General features: G+C 39.3%; 1 protein-coding gene across 2 annotated transcripts in view; it reads left to right on the forward strand.

The window, feature by feature from the left end:
- The window catches only part of DCBLD1 (discoidin, CUB and LCCL domain containing 1), a 54,228-nt gene that overhangs the window by 22,471 nt on the left and 18,539 nt on the right, over nucleotides 1-13,218 (forward strand). For both annotated transcript variants that reach the window (XM_036317074.1, XM_036317073.1), the window contains exons 3-5: nucleotides 8,169-8,303; nucleotides 9,747-9,798; nucleotides 12,825-12,897. In XM_036317074.1, coding sequence (XP_036172967.1) covers nucleotides 8,169-8,303; nucleotides 9,747-9,798; nucleotides 12,825-12,897 — 260 coding nt within the window. The remainder of the gene's footprint in view (nucleotides 1-8,168; nucleotides 8,304-9,746; nucleotides 9,799-12,824; nucleotides 12,898-13,218) is intronic.

Here is a 13,218-nt window from a genome sequence, read left to right on the forward strand (position 1 = left end):
AGAGGCCCAGGGGAGAAGAATTAGAAAGGGGAGCAAATCTTCCCAAAGCAGGATTGCAGAATGGATGTGACTTTCCCCGCACTGGGAATTCATCCCATCACCTTTGGTAGAAGCTCACAAATATACAGAAAGGGGGAAAAGCATGGGATTAACGCCACATTAGGAGCTAGGCTAGGTTCTAAGGCGGTCATGGTCGGCCTCAGGGTACTGTTCTCCACATTTCTAGGTTCTTAACTTTTGGAGACTTTGACCTGGCACTAGGAAATGAGTAATAAATTAAAATTCACTTGTAGCAGTAAAGCCAAATAACTGAATTTTTCTCTTGAAAATGTTTCTGTATCCACTTCTGTTTGTCCCATAAAGGCAAAAGATATGCTCATTGTAGACATAAAATAGTCAGCGTCTTTTGTATCCAGGTACATGCTTGGCCCTTACATAGATTTTTCCTGCACCCTTACATCCACCCTGCAAGGTAAATATTAACTCCTTTGTACAAAACTGCATCACAGTGACTTTTAAGGAAAACGCCAAGGATCGCACAGCTAGATAGGGCAGAAAGAAAGGTTTATATCTGTCCCTGTGGCTCCAGATGTCCCCTCCTTTCTCTTGGTTCCACCACCTTAAAAAGAACCCAACAAATTATTACCCTTTTCAGGTGACCAGCCCAATATTACATATATAGCAATTTTGTTTCAAGCACAGGTATAGTTAATACTTAGAACATGTCTTTAAGATAAAGTATTTAATGATGCTGAGAATTTCTTTTGTGGGTACTTTAAAGATTTTCTGATTAGTCATGCTAGGGCAAATCCAGCAGACAAGGAGAGCAGAAATTAGCAATAAGGGGAATACATGAACAGGAAATTAGAATTTTTCAATTATATAAATATATTTTAAAATAATTAAGTGGTTTAAGGACATGCAGCAAGTATATACATGCATATATCACATATGTTGCATGCATATGTTTGAATCTTTTATAGTTTTGAAGAGCATTCTGGGAAGAGTTGTTTTTTTATGTATGTGTAGTATTTATAATATTTAATCCAGTGACTTGAATGTAGTAGATACTCAGAGAATAAATGATTTTAAAAGTAAATTAATAAAGTTCAATGACAAGGAACCAGTTAAGTAAAACAAGTTCCAGTTACTTGGAATATTAAACAGCTATTTGTTTAAAAGACTGTTAATCTAGAAAGTTGCTTATGATATACTAGTACATAGTGTTAGATAAAATATGAATATACAATAATGTTATGATGATAAAAAAACCCTTTGAGTAAAATAAGTCAGAACACAACTATAGCAAAATACAAGGACTTTAGAAGGTTTGACTATGGGTCTTATGTCCTCTCTTTATTTTCAGTTCTTTCTTTAATAAACATGTTTCTTAATAAACAACAAATAGATTTCTTTGGACCAAAACCATTAACTAGACATAAATTTGAAGAGTTAAAATAGTTTGTGGTCACCCTAACCGGTTTGGCTCAGTGGATAGAGCGTCAGCCTGCGGACTCAAGGGTCCCAGGTTTGATTCTGGTCAGGGGCATGGACCTTGATTGCGGGCACATCCCCAGTGGGGAGTGTGCAGGAGGCAGCGGATTGATGTTTCTAACTCTCTATCCCTCTCCCTCTCTGTAAAAACATCAATAAAATATATTTTTAAAAAATAGTTCCTGGTCATGCCCTGGTGTGGCTCAGTAGTTGAATGTTGACCCATGCACCAAGAGGTCGCCGGTTTGCTTCCGGGTCAGAGCACATGCCTGAGTTGTGAGCTTGATCCCTAATAGGGGGCGTGCAGGAGGCAGCTGATTGATGTTTCTCTCTCATCAATGTTTCTCTCCCTTCCTCTCTCTCTAAAAAATCAATGCAAATCCATTAAAAATAATAGTTCCCTGGTCAGTTTGAACTTTCCTGAGGAGTGCAGGCATCCACAATGAAGGAGGAGGAAGAGGAGGAGGAGGAGGAGGAGGAGGAGGAGGAGGAGGAGGAGGAGGAGGAGGAGGCATAAGTGCTTTGTGGTCCTGCATCCGAGCTCAGGGAGTGGGCATTCCTGGGGCTGTTGCCCAGCTCTATGGGCGGGGGGGGGGGGGGGGGGGGGGAGGGAGGCCCCTCTGCAGCTATCGTGGCCACAGGCCCTGGCATGACTTCAGAGGGAGGTCCCTAGTGTCATCTCAGTGTCCCAGGGACCCACAGTACTATTTCCTGGGTCTGGTAGAGGGGGTGCCCGCTGAGGTGCTGCAGGGGGGACCTTATGTTCTGAACGCCTCCTGAAATTCTGGAATGTGGCGGCTCTCGTGATTACATGTGTGGCTAAAACAGCTGAATAATTTGAGTTTATCCCGCTCAGTTTTTTTCACTAACTAATTTATTACTAAAACTCAGGGCCAAGAGATTTTAAGATTCAACACTCTCCAACCTTTGAATATGCAGATAATGTTTTGAAAAGGAGTAATGTTTTCTGGCATTCGTGTCTGTAAGCTCTGCCAAGAATGGACCTACTTGGAATGTGATTGCGTTAATCATTGTGAATAGGCTGAAGTTTTGCAGTTGTAATCATTATGCAGCTCTTTTTTAATGGCTCACCCCCAGGCCAATTGTTTGAAGTGTTTGGTTTATATACCTCATGTGCTTTTTATCATCCACGCTCCTGTGGTAACAAAATGCACTGTAAGCAGTGTGCCCACACCAGCTTTGACAGTGATCAAGCAAAGGATACACTTGATCTCACTGATGTGAAAAGGCCTGACACATGCAGAAAGGGGTTATTATTATTCTGGTATTGTCATGTATTATCATTATGGCTGATATTTCAATTCGAGCATCAATTAGAAGAATGTACTTATCTATCTACAGCCGAGTTAAGACACTGACTCTCCCTTTCAAACACCATTGAAACAGCAAAGTTGATAAAGTGTATCAACCTTCACTAGAAAAATGTCTTTTAATAACAAAATATGTTTTTAAAGATTTTTTTTAAAACAAAATTTACTTGTAAACCTATACAAAAATTGGATATAAAACATACACTGTCTTTCAAGATCATGTGTGCTAATATTCTGGCCAAAAAAATTATTAAGTGTCGTCATACTTTGCTTAGTAGAGATTGTTTTCACTATAACTAAGGGATTTCTGGGGTTTCGTTTGAGACTAAAGTAATTGCAGTAACTGAGACTCCCTTCAAAAGAAGACTACTGTTGCTTTTCTTATGTGGGATCCAGTTCAGATCACAAAGCGTTTACTTTGTGATCAGGTCTCCTCCGACTCCTTTAATCATGGACAGTTCCTTAGTCTTTCTTAGTCTCTTGTGCACGAGTTCCAAACAGGACCCAGGCCGGGGAGGAGCCTGCAACAAAGGAACCTGCCCTTGACCGGAATCAAACCCATACCCTACAGTCCGCATACCCTTCTATCCACTGAGCCAAACCAGCTAGGGCTCGTGTTGTTTTTCTAAGCCTTCAGTAGAGCACCAATCTCAGATTTGATCATTATTTTAGATTCTCTACCAGATAAGGGGTTCCTTGAGCAAGGAATTGCATTTTATTTATCTTTGTAGTATCCCTTATTGTATAGCGTAGTCTTGTAATTAAAAATGCTCAGTCCACTTTTAATAAATCACATTGCATGTAGCTCAGTTTTGGCAGACATATTTAAAAATGTGGATTTGTTCACACTACAAGAAGATTCACAGTAAGATTCCTCTATCTATAAACATCCTGACTGCATTGAAAGAAGGACTTGACTTACATGAAATTTTAGGACTCTATAATAGAGAAAAGACTACAAATAATGTAGAAGGTGTCTGCGACTAAGCATTCAACTATATGCTGGGTTTAGTCCCTAGAGTTACTAATTTAACCTTCATGATAGCCCTGAGGGGACCTGTTTGTAACATCCACACATAAGGAAACTGCAGCTTCAAGAGGTCAAGTGACATGCTTATGATCTCTTAACTAGAGCTAGGATTCAAGTTTGGGCATCTGACTTCAGAGACCCTTCTCTTAAACCTTCCCGGTTTGGTGTGGCAATAACCATCAATCTGATCAGGGGCTTGTGCATAAGATCTGAGCTGTAGTCCTTGGTTATCATTTGCTGGAAGAAGTAGAAACTTCGGAGGGCCTTCCCCATGGGGATATACTGGAAGTAAAATGGCTTTCTGAAAAATCACTCCCATACAGAGTATCAATATAAATTTACGGTTTAAAAATACTTAGTTAGAATGCTTAAGGCGGCAGCATGGCCAGTGAACCTAATTATAGCCAGTCAAATTAGTTGTGTTCTGATAAATGACTTGCGCTATAGGAAAACCAGGAAATTCCAGAATTGTTCTTTTACATTTCCTGTACTTCCACCTCCACCCCCAATATTCTTTTAACCATTGTCATAGACTCAAAAAGTAAAACCATGTGAAGTCAACTGTTAATATTCGTATTACACTAGGAACAAGAGAAATGGGAAAGTAGGAAATAATACTTAGTGTTTTGCCTCACAATTGCAACAAGATTTCTGTGATAATATTTTAGAATAATACATAGCTGGCATACCATAATAAGATCCAAACATTATGTGTTGTCTGTTGATTTTTTTGAAAATTCCAAATAAAGAAAAACACAAGATTGGCAGCTTCTATTTTACAAATGGGTTTTGTCTCTACCAGTCATATCATAGAGAACAGAAAATTCTTACGACTTTTAAAGAAACAACAAAAGCCTTTGAAGAAATTTCCAGCTTGTATGGAAAGTTGTTTTGAGTCTCAAACACCCTAGAATTGCATTCCCCTCTAGGATTGGGGCTACTTTGGTGGATATTCTTGAGAAGGACTGTTTTGTTTGTTTGATTTGGTTTTGCCTTTTGTGCCAAGATAGAATTCAGAAGAATTTTAAACTTATAGAAAACTTTGTATCAGCCAGAATGTTCCACACTAGACATCTTATTAACATAATCATAAGCCTCAAGGAGAAAAGGCTTGGACCTCCTCCTCCTCCTTTTCCCCAAATACTTCCCTGGAGACCGAACTGTGATTTAGTTTCAGTAATTACCCTCTTTTGTTGGGAGAGAAGTAATGGCCTAGGTGGGTTGTGAGCTCCAGTGTTAGGGCACTTCTTGACATGCCTTGGCCCCAAGGAAAACCACACCGTTGTCTAGGAATCCGCCTGGTTCATTTATCATCTGTCACTGATTTTTGTCTGGGAACTGGAGACCAACGCTCTCCAGGGACACCACTTACATTCTTACGTGACCATGGTGTTAATGGCACAGTCCAGGAATATCCCTTTTTTATGTTAATTTCCTTCCTTTTCAAAGAAAATGGCCCTGAAAATTCAGTAATTTTGTACAATGACACTATTGCAATTAGCCAGCAAGGACAAACCTTGCCATTTGACTGCACTGAAAAAAACAAATGGAAAAGGGACTGGAGTCAATGGCGTGGCCTTTGCAGCTTCAGCATTTCTGGAGATGGTTTCGGCAGCGCGCCTGACTCTGAGAACAGATCTGGCCCGTGCTGGGTGCCACTTTCCTGGCGGCTGAGAGCGTGCCTGTGGCTGGCTCTGCCATGGCACTCCCAAGAATGTCCTTTAGGCCCATTGGCATGTTCTTTTCTGTCATAAGGAATTAAATGTGTGCTTCAGAAGGTGCTTATAAAGTTGAAGGTTCTCAGGAGGAATTTTTGTTGTTTGATGTAGGACAGATCTCTCAGGAGTTGGGTTTTCATTTGGTCTCCGTGTTTTTCACCACCGAGAGTAGTTATGCGGGGGGAGAGGTCTCTTTTTTTAACAGTATGCATCCATTTTTCAGATGCGTCCCTTTCACAGATGAAACAATAATTTAGCTCCATCGGTTTCAAGCTCAAAAGCATAGACCCTCCTGAAGTGACTTGGAAGAGTTATTAACCCACCTGTGACTGCCTTGTAATGTCCAGAGACTTAGGCAGACGACCCTTGGAGAATGGAGCACTACTAGAAATTGTCGCACGGATTGTCCGGTTGCCAGAGAATGGAGGGCTCTGGGCTTGGCTGTGAGCAGATGGTTCATTCTTCCTAGTTGGACAGTTTTCTTTTATTCACACATGGAAAGATAAAGGGTTTCCCCTCTCAGCTGCTCATGGAACAGTGGCCCTAAACAAGGGATGTGTTGAGAGGGACTGGCCTACTGTGCTCAAAGAAGTCAGCCCCTGTGGTTCCGGGCCCTTTATTCCTTTTGTCCAAGGGATTAACCCATTGTCTATTAGGTCTTGGCCTCATGTCAGGTGCCAAATGCCACAGGGCTATTCCATTCTGAATCATCGGTAGCTCTTCCCACAATCCAGGCCTACAGTTACATTCCACAAAAGGGAGAAGTGTTCATTTTTCCTGATTTTTCAGCCTACTTGATGAAGTACCTTTCTGCGATGCCCCAGTGTGAGGGAATTTGGGACTGTAAAGTCGGATGGAACCTGCCTTGCAGGCAAGGATAGCGGTGAGGAGAGTGAGATGGCAAGTCCAGGTCTACGTAACACACAGCACCCGCAGATGGGAAGCGGAACTGGGAGTCCTGCGCTTAGGTCTGCTAAAGGTTTTAGGACCCAGTCAAGAGACTGTGAGCTGAGGCGGGTTCACCAATCCAGGAACACAGCCCAGGATGGAGAATAGAACCCTGGTCAAAGATAGGAGTTATCAAGCTCACATTTGAATTTCCAATGGTACTGCCTTTGGGACTGTTTAAATACAGTTGTAGACCCTTTTTACAAGTCAGGATGGAGAAGACTAACAGTAACCATATCATTTGGGCATAGAAAGGCTTTTGTAAGAAAAACTCATCCTCAAGGTTGTATGTTTGAGCCCCTGTCAGGGTACATACAAGAATCAGTTTCTCTTTCTCTCCCCCTTTCTTCCTCTCACTCTCTCCCTCTCTCCCTCTCTTTCTTTCCCTCTCTCTCTTTCTCTCCTTCTCCCTCTCCCTCTTTCTCTCTCTTTCTCATTAATAAATAAAATTTTTAGATCTGCTTGTTAATTCCTGTTTTCAAGGAAATTATTGTGTCTTGCATACATGACTTTTAAGATGACAACTAAACTTTAACTTGAGTAGTCTTGGGAAGGTATTTTGTTTCCTTTTTAGCTCCAAATCTAATTGTGTCCTTTGAAAGTTCATTGAGTTTCCTATTGCTTTTCAAGCAACTTATTCTAGAAACAATGTGTAATACTCTTAATTGTATAATTTATATTATGGAATTTCAAAAAGCTTCAGAAACTATTCTGCTTTTTATGAACTTTATTTTATAAATCACAAGAAATTATACAGGTTAACCAGAAGCTATGGTAAGAGAGAGATCAATGTGTATAGGAAAAACTGCATGGGAATATGATGTTTACCATACATTGGACAGACTCTTAATTCTGGAATCTCCTTAAAATAGGAAATTTGTTAGTTTCTTTGAGCAAATTTAAGAGGCCCCTAGATATCATTTTTGTGATAACATTTTTTATTTTTATTTTACTACCTGTCTTAGTTGGTTAACAAGCTACCTCAGACTGGATAGCTTAAAAACAGCAAACATTTATTTTATACAGTCTGGAGGCTGGGAGTCATGGTGCAGGCAGATTCACTATAGTGGCTGATAAGGCCCCACTTCCAGGTTTGTAGCCTTCTCTCTGTGTCTTCACATGGTAGAGGGGCAAGCAAGCTCTCTGAGGCCTCCTTTATAAGGGCACTAATCCCATTCATAGGGGCTTCACCCTCATGACCTAAGCACCTCCAAGAGTCCTGCCTCTTAATACCGTCACACTGGGGTGTTAGGATTTCAATATATGGATTTTGAGGGGACACAAACATTTAAATAGTTCTTTAAGCAAGTTTAGGAGAATATCACTAGAATATCACTTTTGTGATAAAATTTTTTGACTTTTATTTGTTAGTCTTATTTTTACCAAAACCTATCTCTTGGGTTGTTCACAGTTAACTAGCTCTAGCCTGTTACTTATCCAAAGTTAGCCATTTCCCCCCTTGGCTTGTCAGTATAATCAGGTTCACTATCAGTCTCAGTATTAAACAAAAGTCCATTTGAGTGATTATTACAATCTTACATTTGTGTTGTCTGGTAAATTTGACCACTAACAGAGAAAAATGCCATATACCAATCCTTTGTGCTGGTCCAAATTTTGAAATGTGCCAAAAATGTGCTTTATTTTTAGGACCATATTGTGGAAGTATGAATGTTCCCAAAGAACTCTTGCTGAACACAAATGAAATAACTGTTCGCTTTGCAAGTGGATCCCACACTTCTGGGCGGGGCTTTTTGCTGACCTATGCCAGCAGCGACCATCCAGGTATAGCGGAATCATCAACACAAATCTGTACACCTTCATCAGTCTAAGAATGCCTCTTGCTACTTATCACTATCTCTGGACAGAATTGTGACCTCAGATGCAGAATTAAGATGTGAGGCAAGAGAGGAATGCAATGTCTGTAGTTGTGTCTGAATTGAACACTTTTATAGAACATGTTAAATTGATCAGCTGACATAGAGAGTTGACCTCATTTTCCTAGTAGCCTTGGGTGGAGCATCTTTGGGGCTACTGTCGCCCTTCTGAGGTCTGTCTATTCTCTGGAGTCCTCCCCCGGCCTGTTTCTTAGCTCAGGACAAGCATTTTATCAAGTACCCACACCCCTTTACATACACACACCAGTGCACCAGTGCACCAGTGCAGCTGGAGGAGTGTGAGTATGACCAGGATGTAGTCACTATCGCCGAATCCCCTAACCATGCAGCTGACACGAGCAGGAGAGAAGGGAAGCATGGGCTCTGTCCAGGCCTCTTGTACTCCAGAGTAACACTGTGCAGCCCACCCCATGTCTGCCCAGGGCACAGAGGTGCCCAGAATTTCTGCTTTCATTCCCCTCTGGCAGAAGTACTCTGGAAAGGGGGTGCAGCATTCATTTCCCTCCCAGCCCATCAGATCTGAGCAATCCAGGCAGGCCCCAGCATGGCCAGTGTTCACCATATGTTACCCCCGGAGAACTATTGAAAAGATGAAGGAGAGAAAGAACTATTGCAAGTGTGGAATGTTTTGGAAACTATTCTAGGTTGACATAAATGCATCAACATCCACAGTATCTTAGCATCTCTGTTGCTGAGTATTAGTTTGGTTCCATACGCCAAGAGCACCCTCTTGTTGAGTCCTTGATCCTGACTGATCAGAGTTGAGAGGCTATTTGTGTTTTCATTCAACACCTGGTTCTTGGGCCACTCAGGTGCCTCCAGCTAAATTGTTAAATTACAATGTTCCTGAACCTTCTGTATGAACCACATTGGGCTTTAACATTGTTTTCCTTCTGCCAGAGGAATCAATACACGTGATCTTTGTAGGCATGTAGTGGATAGTAACTAACCAGTGTTGGGAATAGATTCTGTTGTCACTCACTGGGCAACCACTGAAAAACCATCATTGGTGGTAGGAGAGAGAAATGAAGGAACTGTTAAGTGCTGAGGACACTGTGTTCAGTTTTTGTTTGTTTTTCCCCCACCATAGACCTTTCCTTATGTAAAAAGTGAAGGGATTACAATTTAGATTATTTTTTTTAACTTTTTTATTGATGACTGTTAACAGATGTGCTCAGTTTTTACTTATTTTTAAACAGGAAAATATAGATAAATTAGATAAAGAATAAATGCTTTTTAAAAATTATCTTTTTTATTTTAAAAGAAAGCTTTCAAGCATGGGTATCTTAAGTTCCATTCAGTCTGCTAATTACAATTATCTTTATGACAGATTTGATAACGTGTTTGGACCGAGCTAACCATTATTCGGAGACAGAGTACAGGTAAGGATGGGTGTGCTGGCTGTGCTGCAGGCATTTTTGCTGAACATTTTATTTACCTTGACATTAAACCAGATATTATTTGTATTTCTTTTTAATCATCTATGTTGTAACTCATGAGGAATATTTGAAATGGTTTCTTATACAGCAGAGGTCAGCAACCTTTCTTTGCCAAGGGCCAGATGGTAAATATTTTAGGTTTTGCAGGTCATGCAGTCTCTTTTGAATGAAGTCATACAGTTGCTGTATGTTGAAATTGGAATGCAAAAGCAGCCATAGACTAGATATAAACAAATGAGCAGGGCTGTGTTCCGATAAAACTTTATTTACAAAAACAAGCAGCAGGCTGGATTTAAGCCACAGTTTGCTGACCCCTGAGTTCTACTATAGGACCAGTGAGCCAACATTTTTTTACCTGGCTTGTATTTGGGAGTGACTTTTTTTATTAATTATTTTGCTTTTGGAGGGTTTATTTTGTCTTTCCCACAAAAGAGTAACCTACTGAGAGTAGGAGATGAAAATTCTATCCCAGCTTTAATGGAAAAATGGCTTAATCTCTTTGATGTACATTCCCTCATCTATAAAGTAAAAGAGCCTAGAGCAGGATATCTCAGCCTTGGCACCATTGATATCTTGGGTCGGATGGTTCTTTGTTGTGAAGAGCAGTTCTGTGCATTGTTGGATGTTCAGCAGCAACCCTGGCCTCTACCCTCTGCCACTGGTGTGCTGCAAGTGTGATAACCAGTAATGTCCCTGGTAGACATTGCCAAATGTCTCTCAGCGGGCAAAATTCACACCCAGATGAGAATCACTGGTCTAGAGATCATTGCCAACAACAGCTATAACTCCTCAGAGTGCTTTCTTAGTGGCCAGGTACTTAGTGCCTGGACTTAGCATAAAAGTAACTCAAGTGAATGTCTCAACATGACTACAAAGTAGGTTTTGTTGTACACAAAAGACAGAGGCACAAAGCAGTTCAGTAACTTGCCCAGGATTACACACTTAAGTCTACCCAGAGTCAGGCTCAAGAGTGCCTGGTCCTAATCATCTCAGACTTCTAGTAAATGAGATTATTTTCTATGCAGAATCAACTCTAGTGTTAATCAATACTAAGTCTGGTAGAGAAAAAACAAAAAATAAAAGTGACCAATAATTCAATACTGCCCTGTAAAGTTGCCTTTCATCCAGTGTAGATATTCGTCAACATTCCCTGGATCTTTTCAGTGATCCTATACAGCGCCAGCGGTGATAGGGCCTCTGGGCATCAATGATCATTTTCTGTCCTAAAGAGGGGAATATACTGAGTGAGATAATGGTTCCAGATCATCTAAGCCAGCAATCTTCAACTGGTGTGCTGCAAGAATTTTTAAAACATGCAGTACCTGACTATTTAGTCAGGGGCACTGACCTCTTTCATCTTACATTATCAAATTTAAAAAATGACAATAGCCAATACAACAATAGCCGTCCAGTGTGAATGAGTCAAAATTATAACTATTTTTTTTTGTCAGATCAGTAAAAAAAATATGGTTTGTTTGGGGTTTTTTGTTTGTTTGTTTTAGGTGTGCTGCAGAATTTTTGTAATTATTTTTTTGTACCATGAGTTGACAAATGTTGAAAATCACTGATCCAAGTTGTAGCCCAGCGTTTGTAGTGTTTAGGTAAATATGAGGCATAATGACTAATAAAGGTCCACAATCCCTGTGAAATGCAGAAAGCTTTGAAAGTCAAAAATTTTTGTAACTCACTTGATGGCAATACCTGATTAATGTGACCTTAAATTCATTTGACAGCAAAATTGGACTAAAATTAAGGAGTCTACTTAGTCTGTATTTGACTTAATAGGACTATTTGTGTATTTGACACAGAGATTTTAATGTTTTTATTAATATGTGTAGACCTCACAAGATCTTACATAATATACATCATTGGAATTGTCCTACTTTCTAAAATCCCAAAAAACCAGAAAAGTCTGAATTCTGAAATAATCTGCCTCTAAGGGTGAGGATAAGGGACTGTACCCCTGTAGTAGGATTCTCCATTATTTTCATTTCTTAATTCCTTGATCATTGCTGCAATGCTGGGCTCCATGAGGTCAATGGGAAAGAATTGTGAGTTATTTATTTGGGTAGTTTTGATAACTAGATGTTGTTACTCGTCTAATTCGCTAAGTCAGCGGGAGGAAACTGGGAGGAAATGAAGTCAAAGCGACTGCTATTTTGGAATCTGTTTGGGCTGATACATTCTTGTTAAACAAACCAAGTAAACATTATCGTAATGTAGTGTATATATAGAAACAAGGGCATATGGCCTTCATCTTCAAAGTTGTCATTGTTCTTATAATATTTTGACTTGCTTTTTGCATGTTTTCCATAGATGTATAGCTGTCATTCATAGCCTATTGATATGTTGACTCTTGAAGGAATTGCAGATGAGAAAACTTACTTTTTACTTTTTTAATGTGGCTACTAGAATATTTAGATTTACATATGTGGCTTCCTTTATGTTTCTATTGGGTAGTGCTAGTAGCGTGAATCAAGATATTGCATAGTAAAATAACACATAAAGTGAAAGTTTCTCAAAATCCCACTAGAATCCAGAGATCTAATTCCTTGTCTTCTTTTTATCCATAAAAAAACATGTTTTTTACACATTTTAAATATCTTTTTATAAAAACGAGGTTCTGCTATATATAGTGTTTAGAAATTTTGCTTTAAAAATATTTTTTCTTGGACTTAGAATCATTAAGATGCATTAGGAAAGCTCATTTTTTAATAGGGTATATAATGCATCCGTACATAAAACAAACAATTACTGTGTAAAACTTGCTTTCATAGTAACATTTTAGATTAATCTGTGTTTTCATAAATCAGGTTTCTGACTTGTCATTAAAGCAAGTGTATTCTATGTATTCTCCTCCTGTGTATTCTATGGAGGAGAGAAATTGTTTTAAGTATAATTTTAACACTTTTACATTTAACTATAATTTCATAAAATATAAATTTTTTTTTTTTTTTTTTTTTTTGTAGCAAATTCTGCCCAGCTGGTTGTAGAGACATAGCAGGAGACATTTTTGGGAACATGGTGGATGGATATAGAGATGTAAGTGATTGGGGGGAATGTTATGGCTCTGCCTAAATTCATTACAAAGTAAAATCAAATAAGATCTAAAACTCTGTAGATAGATATACGACTCTCTTTTTCCCTAGAATAAATGAAATAATATAATAAGTACAAAACCCAAGGTTATTCATTACTATTTTTAGCATCTGTCATTAAGCATTTGAAATGGTAAAACAGAACCCTTTTCAACACCTAAGAATGTAGTTCTATCTGGTTTTAATAAGAGGCGATCTTTTTGTTATACTTTATTTCTTTATTTTAACACTCCATTTGGTTCATGTAATAATAACCAAGGACATG

This window comes from Myotis myotis, unplaced genomic scaffold (assembly GCF_014108235.1).
Source record: "Myotis myotis isolate mMyoMyo1 unplaced genomic scaffold, mMyoMyo1.p scaffold_m19_p_7, whole genome shotgun sequence".
NCBI lineage: Eukaryota > Metazoa > Chordata > Mammalia > Chiroptera > Vespertilionidae > Myotis > Myotis myotis.